Source organism: Pleurodeles waltl, chromosome 11 (assembly GCF_031143425.1).
Source record: "Pleurodeles waltl isolate 20211129_DDA chromosome 11, aPleWal1.hap1.20221129, whole genome shotgun sequence".
NCBI lineage: Eukaryota > Metazoa > Chordata > Amphibia > Caudata > Salamandridae > Pleurodeles > Pleurodeles waltl.
The window spans coordinates 414,701,709-414,724,926 of NC_090450.1; the positions used below are offsets into that span (position 1 = coordinate 414,701,709).

Here is a 23,218-nt window from a genome sequence, read left to right on the forward strand (position 1 = left end):
TAAACCTCTGGTATTGGGGAGTATATATGCCCCTAATCAAGAAAAAATCCCCTTTTCACATTTTGTGTTTGCCCGCCTACAAGATTTATTGATGTTCCACTTCACCTGGGGGGTGATTTTAATGGAGTATTGGATTCTCTTCTGGACCGCTCGACCCCACCGTTGCAGGGCGCAGGGCCAATTAGGGTGGCGGCGGGCACGACAAATTTGATAACCCAGTGGGGCATGGTGGACATATGGCACCTACAAAACCCCCACAATAGAGACTACTCATACTACTACCATCTATATCGGGTACACACTAGGATAGACTGAGTTCTATGCCCTGCTTCCTTAAGTGGCATGGTCATGCAGGCAGAATACCTCGGTCAGACCATATCTGACCATAGCCCTCTGCTAATCTCAGTACAAATGATAGAGACTCACACACTGACCCCGAAATGGCGGTTACACTCCAATGTATTAGAGGTCGATGTCTATCGGGAAGCATTGATGGCTAGGCTGGCTGAATACTTATCACTGATCTCTGTAACGGCAACTAGTTGGTGAGAGGAATGGGAGGCCTTTAAAGGTGGTAATACGAAGGTGCTGTTTAGGACAAACAGTAGGCATTAGACTACACCTTGAGCGAGATTTCACACGCTTGGAAGCCACACTCCATAAATATGACAATGAGCTAGATGGCACCCTTGGGGCACAGACGAGGCTACTGGAAACTTGGGAACTCTATAATGTTACACTGGAGCGCCTTCGCTGCCATGACTATAAGAAATGTATTAGCAGAGTGCATGAAGAAGAAGGGAGGACAGGGAGGTTGCTGGCCTGGTTAATTTGTACGGGAACTGGGGGACACCGATCACCAGACTGATCACCAGGGAGGCCACCACGCTCTATTCACCCACTCAGATAAACACCAAGTATATGACCTACTATACATCTTTATATGGCCCCTTGCAAGTAGACAGGTCTGCTGGAAGGGGGAGCTTTGTGGCTGCCCTGCCCGAAGGGTTCTTTCAGGGGCAGATAAGGATGAAATGGGGGCACAGATGACATTGGAGGAGATAAAGGCTGCCATTAAAGCCCTAGCATCTGATAAGACACCGGGCTCTAGCAGCTTGATGCCGGAATTTTATAAACTGTACACTGGAGTCTTGGCGCCTCTGCTCGCAGAGATGTATGCTGAGGCCTTTGAGGCTCAGGTCCTGCCATCTTCGACCCGGGAAGCAGTGGTAGTCCCATTACCTAAATCCACACAGGCTGATGTGAGGGTTACGGATTTTCAGCCACTGTCCATGCTGAATGCAGACTTTAAGATACTCAGCAAGGCCCTAGCCACCAGATTGTTACCCCACATGTGCGCTTTGATACACAATGATCAAAACAGATTTATACCTACCCAGGGCATCTCCCATAACCTCCGTAGGCTCTATTCACCCGCTATCTGACGATGCCTACTCCCCGAACCCAGCAGAAATGATTGTGTCGGTGGATCTTGAGAAAGCTTTCAACACTGTGAGCTGGGACTTTCTGGGGGGCACCATGTTACAAATGGAACAAGGAAATGCTTGGGGTGACTGGGCCAGTTGCTTTATTCCCACCCTAATGCGTAGGTTAGGACGGGACGAGTGGTCTCAGGTAGTTACAGCATTCTCAGAGGTGCACGGCAGGGGTGCCCGATTTCGCTGCTGTAGTTTGGCCTGGCTATTGAACCCCTGGCAGCACAAATCAGAGAAATGGGACAAGACTGGGGTGTGTACCGGAACGGGAGGTGCCACATAGTCTCCCAGTATGCTGACGACCTCCTTATATATCTCAGAGACAGAGCATCGACGTTGCCACGGGTGTTCGACCTACTGGACGACTTTGGGGTCTGCTCAGACCTCCACTTGAACCGCAGGAAGATGTGTTTTCCCAATGCACCTCGCACCCGGACTCGTGCCTGGAGGATGTCACTTGTGTACCTCGCTCGTTCCATTATCTTGGTATTCAGATCTATCATGAACTCTGGGACCTCCGGGAGGGCAAACCGAGGAAGGCCCTTGGAGAGCTACAGTTGGCTGTCATCTTTTGGCACTCCCTATGCTTGCCCATTATGGCACGCATCTCCCTCACCAAGATGGTGATGCTTCCCAGGCTACTCTATTATTTTACTTATCTGCCCATATCACTCCCGGCCTCCTGGTTCCGATCGTTGGATGTCCTTCGTAAGGAATTAATATTAGATGGTGGGTACCAGCGAGTGGCCTTGGCCACTCTCCGCTGGCCACCAGAGACAGGTGGGCTAGGAGTACCTGACTTTGAGCTTTACTTTTTGGCAGCCCAGCTCCAGTGGTCTACGCGTCGGCTTGGTGGGTGGACCTCTCAGAGATAGCTCCCAATGCGAGAGGCTCAAATCGGAGTAGGCTTCTAGTCACAATACCGAGGCCTACTCTTGCGGGCCCCAAACCAGGTGTGCTGATGGTGTCGGCCCTCGCCAACATGCGGAGGGCACTTAGGAAAACAAAGACCAAGACTCCTTACGTGCCGGCTACTCCTTTGTTGGGAATGCCCCATGGTGACCCCTACTCCTGCTTCACAGAGAGACAGCTGTGCCACTGGACGGTGACAGGAATACAAATATTGGGTGAGCTGCACTGCCAGGGAATGCTGATTTCATTTGGCGACCTGGTGGAGCAAACTGGCCTTTCTCAAGGGCAATTCTTGACAAATGAAGCGGTAATGAGGGCCATTCGAGACCTCTGGGGAGAGACACTGGGGAGCCAACCACACATAGGGTTCTCCAGACCATGCTGTCTATCGTAGGCAGTTTTCACCCTACCTCTTGGCTATATAAAGCATTAAATGGAATGATACCAGACTCATTGCATGCCCTCCGCACCAAGTGGGAGACCGATCTGAATAGAACCCTCACAGACTCAGAGTGGAGCAGGGTATCGGCATACACACAATCTGTGTCCCGAAATATATTCAGTACAATTACACTAACAGGACTTATCTTACTCCACACCGATTTAGGCTTATATATGGCGGCGATGTAGTGAGTTTTTCCCGATGCACCCTGCAGGATGCAGACTTCGGACACATGAACTGGGGATTCCCAAGACTTCAAGACGTTTGGGACGGAGTCATACACAGAATTAATCGGGAGCTGCATGGAGACCCTGAAAGCTCCATGGCAACCTGCTTGCTAAGTTTATACAGTCGACCTGGACCCAAGGGGGTTGGTAACAAAGTTGTGGACTTGGCTTTGATCCTGGCCAAACAAAGAGTGTTTTTGGCCTGAAGACAGAGCAGGGGACCTAGCCTAATCACATGGAGTGCGGATGTTACTAGGTGGGCCAGAGCAGAGGAGAGGGCCTTGAGAAGGGAGGACCGTAAATGGGTCAGGAGTACACCAATAGCTCCCCTGTGGACTGAAGCGATAGATGAGTCGGAAATGCAGGGCCCGGGGGAAGAGTCTGACTCTGAGGAACCCTCAGGAGGTGACGACGGAGCCAGACAGTGCTGACTTAAGAGAGGTGGTATACACACTGAGGACATGAGTGGCTGGTGGGCTTGGAGCCACTTAACAACTTCTTTAATTAGTACTGAAAGAATGGTACAATCAGGCTAGGATACGGCTACTTAGGGAACCTGAGATGTGTGCACATCATGGGTGAGTTTATAGTTTCTATGCCTTTAAGTTTCTGCATAACTGGCAAGAATGCATTGGCTGATATGGCAACACATAATACTCATCTCCTTGAGGGCCCATAAACTGGCCCTAGCCTGGCCATGGCCTTAATATAACAACATGCAGATAGCACTTGTACTCAGTACTAAACATACAGGCGGCATATCTGAAAAATGTGGTATTATAATACTTGGAACAAGTTTGCTGTTAACCCCGACCCTGTGCCCTGGACCTATGTGCACCTGAAGTAATTTTTCATGTACAACGGTGAGAGAACACATGTTGTAAACCAAATGTAATCTTTGTAATGCCAATAAAAAATAGGTGTTAAAAAATATAAATTAGCGCCACAGAAGCAAAAAAAAAGGATAAGGATAGAAGGAGAAAGAGGGAGATGAAACAAGGTTAAAGGATAGAAGAGGGAAACTAAAGGTAAGAAAAATGGGGGAGCCAATAAGAACTAAAAGGCAACAAGTCCTAAGAGTGGGACAGAGTCAGTGCAGGAGATAATAATGTATTGAAATGGGTGAGGGAAAAGCAAAAAATAAAAAAAAAGAAGGGCCGTTCAGGGGATGGCCCACTTAAAGAGCAAAGCGAACAATGTTAAAGTTGTTAGAAATTGTGTCTCTGGTTGGCTGTCAGTTTGCATCCAAGCAGTGACCCTCACTCTAGTCAGGGTAACGGAGTTACATTCCTAAGACATCCCCTGCTCACCCCTTGGTAGCTTGGCACAAGCAGTCGGGCTTATCTTAAAGTCAATGTGTAAAGTATTTGTACCAACACACACAGTATTACAGTGAAAACACCACAAAAGGGACTCAACACGAAAATAGCCAATATTTATCTAAATCAAACAAGACCAAAATGACAAACAATCCAACATAAACAAGAAAAGTTATGACATTTTAAATTAAAAAGAGTCTTAATCCACAGAAATCAATGGATGTGTTGTTTTTACAAAAAGTAGCTGGTTTGCGTAAAAAATAAAGCTGCACTGGTGAGCGTGTGTTGGAAAAGTCTGCAATGCATCGATTCCTTACTCGCAAGTGAGGCTGCACGTCGTTTCTTCTCCAGTCAGGTAGGCGCTGAGTTGTTTTGTCTCCCGCAGAACACCAATGTCTTGATTTCCAGACAGGCAAACTTGGATCCGTGCAGATTCACGGTGATTTGGACACCCAGTGACTATGCGTGCGAAATTCTGGGGCACGGTGGTGAAGAGCCGCGCTGCGTGGGTGCTGTGTTGATTTTGGTCGCCACACACAGGTATTGTATCGATTTCCTAGCCGCAATGCGGGTGGTGCATCATTCTTCAGCTGTGAAGCAGGTGCTGCATCAATTTTTCTCCTGCACAGCTCCTGTGAGTGGATTTCAGTCTTGGTTCCATCAGCTTCTCCTTTCCAGGGACTGGACTGAGCACCACTTGGCAGGGTAAGAGTCACAGCAAGGGAGTCCAGGTGCTGGCAGAGGAAATCTTTGATGGCCCTGAGACTTCAGAGCAGGGGGCAAGCCCAGTCCAAGCCCTTGCAGACACTTCACAAGCAGGAAAACACAACAAAGTCCAGTCATTGTCCTCTCAGGCAGAAGCAGCAGCTGCACGCCAACCCAGCAAAGCACACTCACCGGCAAAGTGGCAGTACTCCTCCTCCAGCTCTTCAGCTCTTCTCCTTGGGAGAGGTTCCTCTTGATTCAGAAGTAATGTAAAAGTCTGGGGTTTTAGGTCCACTACTTATACTCCTTTCTGCGTTTGAAGTAGGCAAACTTCTAGGGAAAGTCTCTGTTGTTCACAAGAGCGAGCCGTGCCCAGGCCTGGCCCCAGACACACACCAGGGGATTGGAGACTGCATTGTGTGATGACAGGCACATCCCTTTCAGGTGTAAGTATCAGCTCCTCCCTCCCCACTCTAGCCCAGGAAACTCATCAGGATATGCAGGCTACACCCCAGCTCTCTTGTGTCACTGTCTAGAGGGAATTCACAAACAGCCCAACTGTCAGACTGACCCAGTCATGGAATACACAAGCAGGCAGAGGTCCAAAATGGTTAAGCAAGAAAATGCCCACTTTCTAAAAGTGGCATTTTCAAACTGACTACATATAAACCAACTTTACAGAAAGATGTATTTTTAAATTGTGAGTTCAGAGAGCCAAACTCCAAATCACTATCTGCTCCCAATGGGAAAATGCACTTTAAAGATATTTAAAGGCAGTCCTCATGTTAACCTATGAAAGAGATAGGCCTTACAACAGTGAAAAGCGAATTTGGCAGTGTTTCACTGTCAGGACATGTAAAACACCCCAGTACATGTCCTACCCTTAAAATACACTGCACCCTGCCCATCGGGCTACCTCGGACCTACCTTAGGGGTGTCTTACATGTACAAAAGGTTAAGGCTTGGGCCTTGCAAGTGAGTACACTTGCCAGGTCGAATTGGCAGTTTAAAATTGCACACACAGACACTGCAGTGGCAGGTCTGAGCCATGTTTACAGGGTTACTCATGTAGGTGGCAGAATCAGTGGTGCAGGCCCACTGGTAGCGTTTGATTTACAGGCCCTGGGCACCCCTAGTGCACTTTACAAGGGACTTACTAGTAAATCAAATATGCCAATTATGGAAAAGCCAATCACACATACAGTTTACACAGAGAGCACTTGTGCTTTAGCACTGGTCAGCAGTGGAAAATTGCCCAGAGTATCAAAAACCAGCAAAAACAAAGTCCAGTACACAGTCAAAACATAGGAAGCAGAGGCAAAAAGACAGGAGAGACTATGCTGAGGATGCCAGGTCTAACAGAAATGTAATATTTTGTTTGTTACACTGGTAGCTACCGACAATTAGTCAAGCTGATTAGTTACAATGAAATTTATCAGTGACTATTACACTAGAGTGTGACTTTTAGAAAAAGGTTTAAGAACAAGCAATTAACAAATGTCTCCACAGTACCAAAACACAAACCAGCACAAATACAACAGGATACCATCCATCCATCCACACATAATAAGTGAAGGAAAAGTAAAAGCTGAAACTTAGCAGTACATTTATTAAACTAACCCACCCGTAAACTTTAAAGGGTCACTGAGTTACCTTATCAGCAATTTTCACAAAGAGGCTGAACCCTTCCCATGAGTTGAGCTGCAATTTGGATGCTATGTTCTGGCACAGGTCACGCACCTTTGTGTTGGTTCCTACCTCAAATACCTGAAATGGGAAAGAGACATGAAGCAAACATGAAGACCCCTAGAGTAATACTATTGATGTGTGTAATTGTCTTATGATCACAAATAATCTGTCATGCTTTCCTGCAAAACTAAAGGCATGAAGCATGAGCTATGCCATAATATTCACCTTCAATGCAGACATTTTTGTTCTTGAATTACAAGGTGTGGATCACAGAGAATCTATGTGATCAGTCATTTGATTAAGGCAACCAAATGTGGACTCTAGGTAGCCCAAGGACTGTAGGGTCATAAATTTACATGATTATGGTGACACTATTTTTACTGAAACTGTTTTTCAGCTTTCTAGCCACTTGTGGCTGGTCCAGGCAACATTGTTGATACATATTGTCTGTTAACAAGAACCATCTTAGTGCCCTGTGCTAGCACTAAACATTGTGTCTGATGTACAAAGAGACAGTTTACAAATAGTGGTTGCAACTTGTGCACTGACTAGCTGCAACCTATGTACTAATAGGCCATGTAAAAAAAATGTCCAGTCGCGGGTTTCACAGCATGATCTCCATAATAAATATTTACTAGGCAGGCCACTAATTGCGGACCCCTGTGACTGAATATAAACACAGGCCACCATCTCTGTATTTACATTGCCAAACAGGAAAACTTTTTTTCAAGCGGCCTGCGTTCCTTAATGGAGCCACTTCAGCTTGACAAAAAATGTTCTTGTTTGATAAAACATTTGGTGGCAGTGGTTCCTTGGACTGCTGCCTACTCCACCAAGGCTGCTGAAATAGTTCACAAAAGGAAAGGTGTCCCAAGGAGAGATCTTACCTTTGATGAGTCTGTTACCACCCGGCTCAGGGTTACTAACTCATCCATAGATTGAGACCACAATTGCAGTAACAACTCCTTGATACATTTCTCTCCGAATCAGAAATAAAAGGGGCCACTATCTCAAGCCCTTCCTATTAGCAATTTTTCGAATCACAGGGCTTGTGACCTCAAAAGGGATGTTAACATCATGCCCTAAATTCCCAATACACATATCAAAACACCAGATCAGGTTGCCTTTGAGGTGTACTTCGCTAACTATCAACAATATACTTGATGTGGTAAAGTGGTCAAAGTAACTTGCACAAAGTGTGCAATATAAATACCTGATACCCAAAATAAATGACCAAGAATTGATAAGCAAACCAATATGGGCCACAAATAAAAGGAAAGGAGAAGGGACCATATGAACAGGCAGTGGTAGAGGAGAGACAGTAGGGGGAAAGCAACAGCCATGTATTAAGAAAAAGGATCAGCATATAGTAGGTATGGTAAAACTGCTCAGAAAACAAATAAAAAGGGAAAGAGGGTTGCATAGCAGCACAAAATCACAAAATAAGTGACAAAGCGCCAAGGCTATAAATCCAACTACCTTACAATAAAGTACTTGGATGACAATTATATGACTGAGCAAAAAGTAATACGCCACTGAATAATATAAAGAAGAAAAAACCATCCATAGCACAAAACAATGAAGAGTGCAAGAAAAAAGTTTAAGAACTTGTTAAATGGTAGGATTGCAATGAAGTTTAACTTAAAAAGATGTCAATGTTTCTGTTGTACTGTAATCAATGCTTTGTTTTGTGCACTGTGAGAAAATCAATAAAAATTAAAATTCCAGATAGAGGCCAAGAGTGAAGCAAACAAAATATTTTGGAAAAAAGTTAAAGAGCCAAAGGAAAGCATGAAACATTTGGAGATGATCAGTAGAACCTAGAACAGGGAAAAATTCTAGTTAGGATGAAAATAACTTGTTTTGATAACAGAGTATGACATGAAGATAAAGCTGTGGACAGTAAGAAGAACCAGAGAAAGATGAGCCAAGCCTTAGAAAGAGGAGAAAGGAAACTTGAGTAGACAAAGCTTAGGGATTGTAAGAAGAAAAAAGTAAAAGACTTATTTGAGTATGCAAGAAGAATCTCACAACGGGTGAGAACAATTTGGAAGAAGATGTGATAACCTAGGCTAAATGAAGAGAAAATGGGAACAGATGTCAACAGCATGTGTAAAGCCAAAGCAATCTAAGTGAGTAAGAAAAACATGATGGAAGTGGAGAAGGCCCTGATTTATTTGTAAAAGTAAAGGGTGAAAGAAAGAGCACTCACCTCATCAGTGTTGTTAGGGAAACTGACTTTGTGAAATATCTTAGTACTCATCTGTTGAACTGCCTCCACCTCTACGTAATGGGGCGGCTTCTTCCGGGGCCCTCGCCTACGGACAGATAAGTCAGCACTCTTTACACGACATTCAGCATTGCATTTGTCACCATCAGTTGATTTAACTCAAAACACCCTGGAGTCAAAAATATGCTCTGATTTTCAACCATTTAAATTATTTGAATATTTATTTTTATTTTGACTTATCATCGCTATCTGATAAAATAGCATGTGTTCGCATAGAAATAAGAATTCTTAGATCATTGATGAGATTCTTACTCCAATCAAGGCAAACAATGGAAAATAAACACAAAGTCTTAACTCCCAAACGTGCCTTTCTAAGAACTGACTCACATCCCTCAATGCAACAATAAGACTTAAATGATACATTTAAGCTCTTTTGGAAACTGACATCACGATATAATCAATTCATCTACTCAAGCAAAAGTCCTGACTAGTGCAAAAGCTTGCTCTGCAATTCCCATCATTAAGAAAATGAATCAACAGTGTTTTCAGCAGCTCAGGAGCAGAGTGAACCCAATCACTCACTATCAGTTTCTGATTATCCCTGAATTGATAACTAAGACTGATCACACCAATCCCAATGTCATAGTACACAAATGCATGAAGCCAAACAGAGAATTGAGATAGCAAATTTGGTATGTTCTAATCATCTAGACATAATGTTCTGAAAAGCAGCTGGCTTAGATACCCCTCCCATTTTGTTTCTGACCTCCTGTTATCTTTATATAAATGAAGCCCTAATCATTTATTGATTATCCATTAGATGCAAAAACTGAAAAATAACCAGTTATCCTCCTTCCAATGCTTCTCATTCGAAGTACAAACATCAAATCCAGGATTTTCCACATTATCTACCACCCACTGGAAGAAAATGCTACATTTGTAGGCCTCTACTCAACTCTCTTCAGTCTGTACATGGCACTCCTCAACTCTGTCCTAAGACAATCTAAAATATTGTTCCACCTATCAGCAGACAGCACTCAGCTGTACTTGAAAATCTCTTCCTCGGAAGATACTGAGAGGCTAGCCAGTGTTCTTTACCTGAAATCCTATATGAGTCAACTTCATCTCAAACTTACGATCCAGGAGATGACATTTCTCCTAATTTTCGCCCCTCGGTAACCCTTGAGTTCATACCTGGATAAATGTTATAAAACTACGGCATTAAAGCCCTCCACTCTGAAGAACTCAAAATCTTTATGATTTTTCCTCAACAAAAATTTGCATGTGCATGCCTACATTAATGAGTTTCAAACGGAGCTTTCATCAATGCAGAGTCCAACGGGGAATCAAGTTTCTCATCCCTTTAACAATTTTAAAACCGTAGTCCAATCTGTAGTGCTCTTGTGCTTATGTTGGAACAACTCAATTCTGACTGGCATTCACACAATTCTCCTGGCCCGCTAAGAGCTGTGCCCAGTACAGGAGCTAGTCTAATCTCAGAAACCAATAGATCAGACAGTGCGTATCACACCAATATTGATCACTTTTAATTGGCTACCAGCAGTGGCTAGATGTCTGTTCAGATCAGCTTGCATAATCCATAAAGTAATTCACAAAATGGCAGCAAACTATCTTGCAAAGAAACTTATCATATGGGGAGGTTTTAGAGTGTTCCGAAGCACAGATTCCCTCTGTCTGGAAATCTCTCTCTTAAATAAAGCCCCACCCTAAATTAAGCCTTCTCAGGAAATGCCCTTAAAATTTGGAAAAAGGCATCAACCTTCCAAAAGATATTTTAAGGAAGAACTAAAACTATTACTGTTTGAATCACACTTCCAAATGTGATTGAATACTGAAAGTCCAAGAAAACTGATAATGATTCTTTGTATTCAGGAAAAAAACAAGAACTGACAACAATGTCAAACCAGTAGTTAGCACATATTCTAAACCAGTAACAGGAAATGGTAATCTGCTAAATCCTATAATGTGGTATGCAATTATGCTACTATGTAAAATGCCCTGATACACAGCAGGTCTTGTTTGTGCTATACAAAACTGCAAATAAACAAATAAATAAATACATAAAATACGTTTATGCCAGTCTAACACTTAAGTGAGACTGACTCTACAAAAGGCACATAGAAAATGGTAAGCGTGTTGGCTCGAATAAAGTCTTGTGAGATTAAAAAACACAATTACTCATACCGAATGACATTCGTAATCCTCTTCAGACAGTCCTGGGCCAGGGGCTCCTTCTGGCGACTCTCAATAAATTTCTGAGCATGGTTTAACAGTGACTTACTAGGAGGGAACAGACCAGTGCAAAGCCAGAGTAACTGCCATCCACTGCTGACACTGTACCTGGAACACAGAACGAGAGGAACATAAATCAGCTTCTGAAACCGAATCACACAGGGACCTAGAGCTTGCGCTCACGCTGCACCACACAAACAACTACTGAGCATGTGCTGGCATTAACTCACAATGCGCTTACTTCAGAGATGGTGTGGCTGCCTTGGATCTAGAGTAAACAACCTCCTCTAAACACACTTAGGCCCAGATTTCCTAGGTTCTCACACAGCTCACCAGGCAAAAAATACCTGCACTGCCTGAGGAAAGAGCAGGAGAGAGCTTATTTACAGAAATATAGCACTCTCCTCCCATCTCCAGCAGAAATCGGCTGCTGTGCGCCACGCAACCACCTATGCGCAATACTGCAAGGGTTTTTTGCGAGAGTTTATCCTAGGTTTTGTGCTGGAAGGGTATCCTTCCAGTACAAAATACTATGCGTACACACACTTTAAAACTTTTTTTACGTTGTATGTGTGCTGCACAATCCAGCATCATGCAGGGTTGGAAAAGAAAGGAGAAATGAAAGCATTTCTCCTTTTAACGTTAATGTCTGCTTTCACACGCCGTTAACTTTTGGTGCAAATCCCAGTCTACTATTCTATGTAGATGGGGTTTTGTATGAAAAAGCATGGGTAGTTGCATGTGAAGCCCAGGTACCACCCTTGTAACACCCTCTTGGCACTAAGTAACACAAACCAGTGCTTTGTGCTTCTTTGATTTGCTTTAAGGGGCAGATTTATTAAACTGTCAGGCGACGCAGTGCAGCAGCCAAAAATCCTGTGCTGCATTGCATGACAGCGAGGGAGCAGGACGTTGGCATATCTACAGAGGTTTGGCTCTCTCCTCCCCTCTCCCGAGCACCAGTGCAGATTTTTGCTGCTGTGCACCAAGCCCACACCTTTGTGCCATACTGCAAGTGTGTGTGCGAGAGTCTAGTATAGGGTTTGCACTGGAAGAGTTCCCTTCCAGTACAAAATTCTATACCTAGACACCATTTAAAACTTTTCCTACTTTGTGTGTGTGTTGCACAGTGCAGCATGCTTGCAAAATAGGAAAGGAAAGGAGAAATTACAACATTTTGGGCCAGATGCAGGAAAAGTCCTTCCGACTCGCAAATTGCAAGTCGCAATTTGCAATGCAGAACGGTGTCTCAGACACCGTCTGCGAATCGCTATGGGGTCGCAATGACCCACCTCATTAATATTCATGAGGTGGGTCGCAAATTGCGGCCCCATAGCGAGTCTAGGCACTCGCAAACATGGAGGCCTGCTGTAGTCAGCAGACCTCCATGTTCGTTACTGCTTGTAAATAAAGCAGTTTTTTTTTTTTTAAGTGTAGCCCGTTTTCCTTAAAGGAAAACGAGCTGCACTTAAAAAAAAAAAACGAAACCTTTAGTTTCGGTATTTTTTCAGGGCAGGCAGTGGTCCCTTGGACCACTACCTACCCTGAAAAAAATGTTTTGGATCCATTCACAAACTGGAAGGGGTCCCGTGGGGACCCCTTCCAATTTGCGAGTGGGTTACCATCCACTTGAAGTGGATGGTAACTGCGATACCCTTTGCGACCGCATATGCGGTCGCAAATGGTATTGCATTCCACTCGGAATCGCAAATAGGAAAGGTACACCCCTTCCTATTTGCGATTCTGAAATGCATATTGCGAGTCGGTCCCGACTCGCAATATGCATTTCTGCATAGCAAAGAGGCATTTGCGCCTCGCAAACGGCGATTTTCGCCGTTTGCAACGCGCAAATCCTTTGCTACATCTGGCCCTACTTCTTTTAACGCCTGGATTTTAAAATGTGTTATTTTTTTACGCAAACCCTGTCTCATACTTTGGTTGATAGGGTTTTGAGCCACAAAAGGTGGGCAGTGGCATTGGAATATGTCAACGTAATGCCCCCTTGACGCTAAGTAATGCAAAGCAGGGCTTTGCCCTGCTTTGCGTTACTTTTAGTTAATTTCCAGTGCTGCAAAGTAAATAATGAAAACTAAATGCACTGGTTTGTGTCACTTTTATGACACAAAGCCACAGCAAAATGTAAGTTAATCACCCTCTTATGGTACTTTCCAGCGCAAAACAAGTTTTGTACTGGAAAGTAAATAGGTAAAAAAAGGTTTTGTCACCAATTTGTGTCAATTTTGTGATGCAAACACATCAGTTATTCCACACTGCTCTTTACAAAGCAATGTTTGAACTGGCTCAGCTGGAAATTGCACGCTCAAAACTGAGAGACAGCAGAACGTTTTTGTCTCTAAATAGCTCCTACAGCAGCATACTTATCCACATGAAGAGTCAACCTTTGTTGACAGTGTCCAGCCTCTGAGAATGCTGTCACTTTGTACGCCTTCATTTATTTCAGTGAGTGGAATTATTTAGTACTTTATACCACAGAGTTTCTGTCACCATTTTTTAAAATGAGAAATAGTACGTAATCGCCAAAGGTAATTACATAGACCATGATGGGTATCGGGAAGAAGTATAGCATGAGGAGGGCTCATGAGAATATATCTAGCATACTGTTTGTTTGGGAGCAGTGGACGTTCTAAGTAGGAGGATGCTCGTTAAGAGAAGTGGTTCTGACTTTTTTTGATAACGTTTACTAATGGAGTTATTTTGTGTGGGACTGAGTTGTGTGGGACACTAGGATAATTAGAAGAGCTGGAAGGATTGGTCAATGTGGGAGATGTAGTTGAAGGTGCGCTTCTGAGAGAAAGACACACGCTTTCTCTCTTTCTCTGCATGTGGGATAAGAGTCTGTTCAACCCATTTTCTGGCAATTTCTCCTGGCTGGGCCTCCAGCATACCTATCCCTGAGCCCCATCATGGCAGCAAATCTCCTCCCAGGCATTCAGCATCACAGTAACATGGAATAAATTCTCCTAATAAGGCACTGGTACAAATGTTCCTTGGCATCAACTTCATCTCCTCGCTGAGCTTTGGTACACCTAAATATTGGCACCTTCTTGGCATCATGTCTCCTGCTTGAGTCTTTGTTAAAGTTGAGTTCTTTCCCAGATTCAACAACTCACCTGAAACTGCCCCCTAAACCCCGGTAGTGGCATAAGAAGCTGAGCTCTTTGCAGTTGTCCCCACCCCCTCACTTTGTGCCCCTATTTAGACAACTGATGCTGTCATTTTTTATCTGAAGGTGCACTGACGCCTGCTAATCAGACCTCAGTTCCAGTGCTCTTTCTGTTAGATTGTACTGTGATTTTGTACACCCAGTTGGCAAGGACTTTACCACCCCTTTAAGCCCCTAGTAAATGGTGCCAGTGGTATCCATGGCAGGGATGGTAAAGGGGTGACCAGGGCTGCAGCACTGATTGTGTCACCCTGCTTGGCCCAAGTAAAATCAAAGCCTGTAGAGCTGCCATGTCAGCCTGCACAAGTAGCTTGTCTGCTCGAGTTTGACTCTGCCCACATCAAGTGCAGGCACAGTTCCTTCACTGCCCAAAGTACAGGTCAGTCACTTCTTAGGCACGTTTCCTATAGCCCAGGAGGCAGGGTGCACTGAGTGAGGACATATATGACCCTGTGAGAGCATTTAAAACTTAATGCTCCTGCAAGTGACCAGCGGTCCATAGAATTACATGGGCTGGCAACCGGGCAAACCCCATATGTCCAGCTCCATGATGGCCCAACCAATTTCCCCCGTATTTGGTGTCAAACACTCTGCTTTTTAACCCTGAGCATGATCCTCATGCTCAGGATTATATAGTATGTATCCTAGTGGCATCCCTAAAGGATGCCTACCTAGTTGCCAGCTTTCTCTTGCCTTGGTGGTCTCCCCACACCATTTGCCACCAAGACAAGAGTCTGCCCTCCTGCTGGTTGTGCTAACACTTCCCACAGGATGGAGGCAAAGGTCCTGGGCAGGAAGGAGGTCACACCTCGGCCCTCCCAAGGTGGCTAGTGTTTACAGTGATCAAGGTGGTGAGCCTCAAATGCTTTCAACGCCCTTGATATGTAATCTCTTGTCCACCACTCAAGGACAAAGCCCTTTTTGCCCTGTCCAGGCTGACAGGTGTGAAAATTAGTTATTCAGGAGGCATACACCTCCAAAAGGCTAGCCACACCTTTAGGGTTGACTAGGAGGTCTGTACAGCCGAGGAAGGGCAAACCTTGAAATTAGAGGGCTCTAAGTAGAAAAGTGACGTACTCCCACAGGAAGGCATGACTTAGGGCAAACTAGCCACAAGGACAAGCAGCCCATTGGCCACTGTCCCTCACACCCTTAATACCCTCTAAACCAGGATTTAAGGGGCTCCCCTGGCACCAAACCTGAGTTCTGAATTTGAATCTGTGAAGAGGCACACAGAAGATACCGAAAACAGGACATTGGTCTCCATCACAGCACAAACAGAGGACACTTAAGTGCCCTGAGGAGACCATATACTGGAACTGTGTATTCGACATGTGCCCATGGAAAACACTTCTTGCCCCCAGCAAGAGGGACTCCAAAGGACAGCAGAAACTGAAGCAGACTCCCCTTACTGGTGGAACCAGTCACCTGCAACCTGCAACTAGCAAACCTGCAACTTGCAGAAGAACAGTCGTGCTGTGTCACAAGAAGTGCAACCTGCCGGGCTACTCTTGAAAAATCGGTGACCTGCACCCTGGGAGTTGTATTGAGGCTCACACCAAGTTTTGAGCCGCTACACCACTGCTGTTGACCTCCAGCCATTTAAACACCAGCCAGTAACCAACCCATCCCCAGACATCACCAACTCCAGAGCAACTCCCAGCAATAGTGACTCACATCTGCAACGACCCCACTGCTGAAATCCTGCATCCTGAAGAAGGCGAGTTCGACTAAGGCCACCTCTGCACCCAGAGCCGCCAGTGGCAGAGAGCCACCTGTGGGATCCAGGTCCTGGGACCCCAAAGACCTCTACTCTTCGAGGGTAGAGTATAACTCCATCTCCCAGTATAGTTTTGCAGAGTGCTGCATCTTTGATTGACAGCACTCACAGTTCCTGGTCTTTTCTAAGAACAGCAAGGCAAGCTCTGCACCGAGACTCCATGGGCAAGGTAAAAAGGTACTGTCTGTAGAAACATGATCTAGGGACCCCTCAGACCTTAACTCCAGGTGGGATCCATGGAACTCACCCTACAAGTGACTGAGTGCACACTGTGCTTCCCTCATTAACTTCAATGGTATTCGTTTGACAACTAAAAGTGAATCTATTTTTAAACACTTTAAAAATCCACAACTCTGGTTGTATGTAAGATATAACGTTTTCTTTGGTATCTAAATTAGGATAAAAATTGTCTTTGTTTTTCTAAATTGGTGTTGGATTTCTTTCGAGTCATGTCAATTACTTATCATCTATGTTTGTGTTGTGAAATGCTTTACACATGTTCCTCTAAATAGCCTGACTGCTATTTGCCACTCTACCAGGACTGAGCTGAGGTTTACTTGTGTGAACCTGAGGTCCACTTCTGGGTAATGTGTTAGTATACCACAAAATACTGCCACCTTGTTACAGCTGCTTTTATATTTGGCTGTTTGCCACGTACCTGTTGCTATTCTCCGTCAACTGCTTCATGATCTGACAGTAGATTTCATCCTGCAGGGTCTCTTCTTGGATTGCACCCATGAAGATCTGGTCTGTGAGCTCCACCGGGGATCTGGCCTGCTTGGCTGGATAGTCACCCATGTATCTCATAATGGGTGGAAGTAGGGTTAAGGACATGTGAACTTCTCACCTTGTGATCACACTTCATTTGAAACTAATCTTAGTCATCCTCTGAAGATTCCCACACTGCCCTAAAAAGCTGCAGCACTACATAGTAGTGTGGCTGGTGAATGGTAGTGATAGCTCCTCAAGTCCAAGTGGCCTCTCTATTTCATTTAATGTAGCTTGCCATGTGATGTTAAAACATAGACATCATTTGCAAGGCCTCATAAAGTACTATTCATAACCAACCCAAGAAATAGATTCTACTAGGTTACAATAAACACACACTGGGGTACTGATCATTAGCTAAATCAAAAAATTCCTTAGAGGAGTAGGGTGGTTTTACATTAAAGTGTGTCACACAGGCTGTATGGAACATGACAAGGGCAGGTTTGCTTTGTCAAAGGAATGGCTGCAAAACCATTATGGGACAATGACTGAAAAAGACAGGCTGGTCTCACACTAAGGTATTTCACTATCTGTATAGGGGCCAGCTGCTTGGGGGCCACAGGCTTAGCACACACTACAGTGGCTGCACCTGTATGGCTCAGGCTGTAGAGGGAGACGATAGTCACATGCAAAAGTATGTCACTGTAGTTGTATGGCAGCATACTAGTATGTCACACCGTAAGGTGGGTCATTATATAAGTAATGGAGAGTGTATGACCGAAATACACTGGTCGTACACTGCACTTAAGTAGGTCAAGAAGGTGAACTCTGGATTGAATAGTAAGCCCACTAATTTACTTTACGAAACTGGTGCATTTTTGCCTGGTTCAACAAAACTCCCTCTATTTGATTTGCAACATGCAGAGGTAGTTTTCTTTCTTGACGTCACAGATGTGAGCAGGACACTGTTGCATCACACTGAATTGCAGGTCTACTCTCTTTTTGGAAACTTTTTGGGTGCCATTGGAATTGGAGATTGTTTGAACAATCATCTACGTAATAGGGCTTGCATAAGAACAGAAAGCATATGTGAAACTGAAGATCCACCTAGTAATCTTTAAAGGTGTCTCAGATGTTTCCTTGCAATCCTGTAGTGTAAAGAGCACTCACTAAAGAGGTCTGTAAGGGGCAAGTGACTCCCAAGTAGGCAAGGATTTTTCGTCTGGACCCTGACATCATTTTTGACAACATAGACTGTGGCGTATGCTAAAGGATGGTGATGCACAGGAAGTGATCTATGTTAACTCAGCCACACATCTAAATGGTCTATGTATCTCAATCGCATTACTACCTTAAATGAGATACTTCTGTTACTGTAAAACATGATGCAGTGCAAAAGATCTGCATTCAACATGGTGAGGTTAGGGTAGACTTAGAAACACCATGAATCATCCTAGCAAAAGAAAAAGAAACACTATGTTTTAATGATTTTTTATATTACACTACAGGCCTCATTATGAGTGCTCTAGATGTTTGGTCCAAATTATGGATGACTACAGGGGGTACATACTGTAGATGTACATAGTATATCCTGAGGAAAATGAGAAAAGACCAGGGAAAATGGAAATTTCACATCGTTCCTCCCAGTACTTCCTCTTTTCCCCCAGTTTTTCAAGCAGAGCATTCGCCTGTTTTCAGCAGGTGACGTTCATGGATGAAAGCGTCTGGGTCCACAAAAAATCAGTTGTCCTTATTATCCCGTTATCAGGTGTTAAAAATATTGAAGATTGCTGGGAGCAGAAAGATTTACTGTTTTGTGTTCAAGCAGGAACTTGAGTTGCTCAGAGACAGGACTGATCAGCCTTTTTCCCAGGAATTCCACTACCAATCCAGTCATGAATCTCTCACGATGGCAGATGTATTCTTGTGTATCCATCTAAAAGCAGTAATGCTCTTCCAAATGCTCCTCAAAAGAGCAACATCTTTGTAAATTCATAAGAAACATACGCTTCCTGAATTCCTTTCCTTGCAGCATCTTTGCTTACGTGTGTCTGGATCCCCCACTGACGTAGCGCTCCATTAATTTATTGATAAATGAAATGACGTAAACCAGGCTAAGGAGACTCCTTTGACTGACAACATGACCCTTTTGCCTCTTTGGTATTCGATCAAACTACACATGACAACGGACCAAGGGGCCATGAGTCACTCCTCCCTCTTACTGATATCACACAGATAGGAGAAAAACGTTCTACCCTTATATTACAGGATACGCTTTGGTCAGACATTATGAGTAATGAGAACCTTTAGTATCATTTTACATATTAAAGCAAATGAGAATAACAATGATTTGTTTTTTGGACACTGCACTTACACAAAAGAAATAATGCCTGTTCAATAGCTTAGGTGGTAGAGAACATGAATTACAGAAAAGTAGCCAAGTAAGTCTGTCTCTATGTCATAAATGGGGAAGGGAGCCAGTGAAGATGGAACAAGAATCTGATTAATCTCTCTGTTGCAACATTTATTTGAGGAAAATCTTGTAGAAAAAGTAGTTAAGTTTCCCTGTAGAATACAATGTGAAGAGCAGAATACAATGTGTAGCTTAAGAACAGATCCAGAAGACCAGAGAAATCTAGATTCTTTATCTCTGCCACTGGGCAAGGGTCCATCACTGGTTTATACAATGTTGGACTGACAAACTTGTTCTAAGACTCATTAGCATTTGCTGTCTGCTTTGTAGGTGACCATTGCACTACAGTTCTAAAGGCATGGAAGACAACAAGAAATGGGGACAAGTCCCTTGAATATATATGTTATATAAGTGAAGACCAATGAAACATGCCTGAGGACCAAGCCAAGGAAGAGGAAAGAATGGATAAGACAAGATACATGGGGCGGGCATGGCTTGGATGCCGAACATGGTGACCGTATTCTAATGCCACTCCGTGCGGTCGCCCTTTATCCATCTAAATCCTTGGCCACATCGAGGCAGCTGAGCTGTTGACACAACCTAAGGGGACTCTCCCCATCTGCTGCAGTGAATTAGCCGAGCTGTGATGATGTAGATGACCTCCTGAGCTGCCTGGTCGCAGCGAGTGTGCCACTGCTGAGAGATGTGGTGGAGTGCTGCAGGCCAGAGCTGCAAACTGTAGCCTGTAGTGCTTCAGCCTGAGTTCCCAAAGATCAGGGAGAGGACCGTAGGGGGCACCATTACGAACCCCCCTTTATTAAAAAAAAATTAACTCTCTCCTCCCTTCCATGACTTAGGGAATGCACTTGGTAGCTCCGTTGAGAGCGGGAGCTCACACATTGGTTTGGTGACGAGGCCTAGGACTCGGGGACCACCTGAGGCATTGCAGCACCCACCAGAGGTGTTCAGCCCCGGCCCCCACGAGGTCTCTGATGCTGTTCCTGGAGACCGAGTGGCTGCAACCAATAAGGAGGTGGCAGGCACTGGGGGGTCAATGGAGGCACAGTGACATCCGGCTTGATATACGTGAGGCCTCTGCTGCTGGCCCGCTGAGGGGAGGCCCCAACTCATGAGAGTCGAAGGTCACGCTCCATGGTGCACTGCAGAGGGGGGATTTCCTCTCCTATACCCCCTCCCTGGTGGGGGCTGACACTTCCTAAAGCCTTTTCCATGAATACGGCTTGGAAGACACTCTGAGGCCTAGCTTTGCCTGCCAAGGGAGGTGGGATTGGGACCTTACACAGACCTTGATCCCCCGGGGTGGGGGAGTCATAAGGTCCTTGCTGGTTGGGAGACGGCAGGCCCCAGAGTGAATTGTAATACCTCCTGCAGGAAGGCCCACGCCGTTGACCGCTGCTGGGGGGACATTTGCTCTGCTTTTCTGACCCCTGCTGTATCTTCTCATCAGTGTGCTCACTAGGGGCTGTTTCTCTGACTCAGTAAGTGACACCATTAGGGGGGCCCCCCTGGGAGGCGTGCCTGCCACGGAGGTGGCTAGGCTAGTACCTGATGCAGTCTGTGGCTATGTGTCATCTCTGCCTCACTTCAAGTTTCTTCGGCCCTCTCCCTGGGGCCTTTGCGAAGGCTTGATACAACCTGCAAGGCCCCTAGGACCTGGCTGCTCGTCCCGCCTCACACACTCGGCTGCAGTTGTGGTCAGGTGGGTCAGTGGTGGTTCTCGAGCTCCTGAGATGAAGCACTTCTGTCCTCTACCATATCAGCTCCAATGGCTAAGGATAAAGTCACTCCCGGCACCAAACAGAGTACACTGGACAAATATGCCCGGCCTGGGTGGCCATCTTCTCTTGCTGGGGCATATGGACAAGAAGGGTCTGCTCCTGATAATGCAACACTTCTGGCGGCTATCACGCAGTCATGAAGGTGACATGTTAGATGCAAAAAATGGAGCAGTGGGCACTGGTGTTAATTTACTCGCCAAGATCTCAGGAAAACCGCTGAGCGGATCAGAGATGCACAAACTAGGGTATCTTGGATGGAAGACTTAGGGCCTCATTTAGCACTCAGCAGACAGGTTATTCCATCACAACGGTGATGGATATCCCATCGGCTAAAATCTAAATCCCATTTTAGCCTATGGGATTTAGAATCTGGCAGATGGGACATCTGTCACCGTTGTGACGGAGTAACCCGTCCGCATAGTTCTAAACCAGGACCCTAGTTAGCACCCTTCAGCAGACGGTGACAAAACTTACTACTGTGACCAGGGAACTGGCGGAGAAACCTGTGGTTTGTGGGGCTCCCTGAAGGGTGTGAGGGTCCCTTAATGGAATGCTTATTTTATTACTGGCTCCGTTCCCTGATGCCTTCTGAGGCCCTTTCCTCCTGCTTCGATATTGAGCGGGCCCACAAGGCTCTAATGTGGTGCCTCCACCCGAGGTTAGACCTTGTGCTGTTATCGCAAAGATCCTCAATTATCTGGACAGGGACGCTATTCTCAAACAGGCCCAGCTTCAGGACAAGATCACTTTCCAATTGCACACCATCATGATTTTTCCTCATTATACCAGGGTGGTGCAGAAACAACGATAGTCCTTCCTGGCAGCAAAACAGCAACTTCCGGACCTTAGTATACAATATATGTTATTATACCCAGCTAAACTAAAGGTCATCTACCATTCACAGACGCTTTTCTTTGAGACAGCTGAGGAGGTCTTTCGTTGGACTGATGAAAGAATTCTTCAGAAAGCACACACTCCTTATGTATGGATTCTGATTTGTCCCAAAGAGACAGATGGGACTGACCTGCCAAAACCCCAACCCGAAAGAAGCGCATCAGGTCTCGCGCCTCATCAACGAGCTCCCAGAGGGATGTAGAGGCCTAGGCTGAGTTTTTCCTCCCCAGCTCACGACTCCTTTTCTAGTCTAGATTATTTTTTCATTCTGCATTCCTATTTACATAGAGCTATAGTTCTTTTGAAATATATTTCTTTATTGGCATTTTAATCATCATATTTTTTCATGGTATCAGAAAAAAACATGCAGGCAGTTCAGTGTTGCCATTACACTTGTGCAATGAGGTCACAAGGAGCAGTTATAGAGTGACATTATAAGCAAAGCATCTCCGTAAGGCAATCAAGCAATATCATATAAGTAGTTTCAAACATTTTCATAAAACACTTCTTACCGATTTAATGGAAATGGTAAACCCTCCCCTCTCCCGACCCCGTTGTACTTATTTAACATGGTGCTTTGCAGTTTAGACCGAATATGTTAGTCATTTCTATTTAGCATAGTCTTTAAAGGTTTAACAATAGGCCCATTCACATTGTTCTCAGCTTGCCTGCAGCCAATGGCTATTCAGTCAGTGTGATGTATATGCACCGCCCCAGAAAACCTGGCTCACTCCATAGTTCTATCACCCTTATACATCTAAGGAGGGTCATCCTCCCCAAGTGCTGCCAGCTCCTGCGTCATTGTGCACCATGATAGGAGGTCCTCTGCTACCTTCTTATCACTCCTATTCCTTCTCATATGTGGCTCTTCTGCTCCTGCCCATTCCAGTAACTCCTTTCCAGAACTTTATCTCAGGGAGTCAGGCACTCAACCAGTGTATAGCAATGCACCTTTTCGCTACTATGAGGCCTAATTGAGCAAACTTCCTGTTTAACTTTTTTGGCTTTATCTGGCAACAATGCCAACAAACAGTGCTTGAGTTTGTGTGCAATCTCCCACCCTGTGATTGTTTTTTTACATCATTTTACATTATTTACCCCCCCACAGCAAGCAAACTAGAAGCTTATCTAAATCTTTCAATACGATGGCATGGTTCGTATATGGAG

The 23,218-nt window shown here is 44.9% G+C and overlaps 1 protein-coding gene across 2 annotated transcripts in view; it reads right to left on the bottom strand.

Annotated features, from left to right (window-relative positions):
* MYO7B (myosin VIIB) overlaps positions 1-23,218 on the bottom strand; it is a 1,466,311-nt gene that overhangs the window by 174,727 nt on the left and 1,268,366 nt on the right. For both annotated transcript variants that reach the window (XM_069213753.1, XM_069213751.1), the window contains 4 exons: positions 16,896-17,049; positions 11,226-11,381; positions 9,003-9,108; positions 6,755-6,868 (listed from right to left, as the gene is read on the bottom strand). In XM_069213753.1, the coding sequence (XP_069069854.1) occupies positions 6,755-6,868; positions 9,003-9,108; positions 11,226-11,381; positions 16,896-17,049 (530 nt within the window). The remainder of the gene's footprint in view (positions 1-6,754; positions 6,869-9,002; positions 9,109-11,225; positions 11,382-16,895; positions 17,050-23,218) is intronic.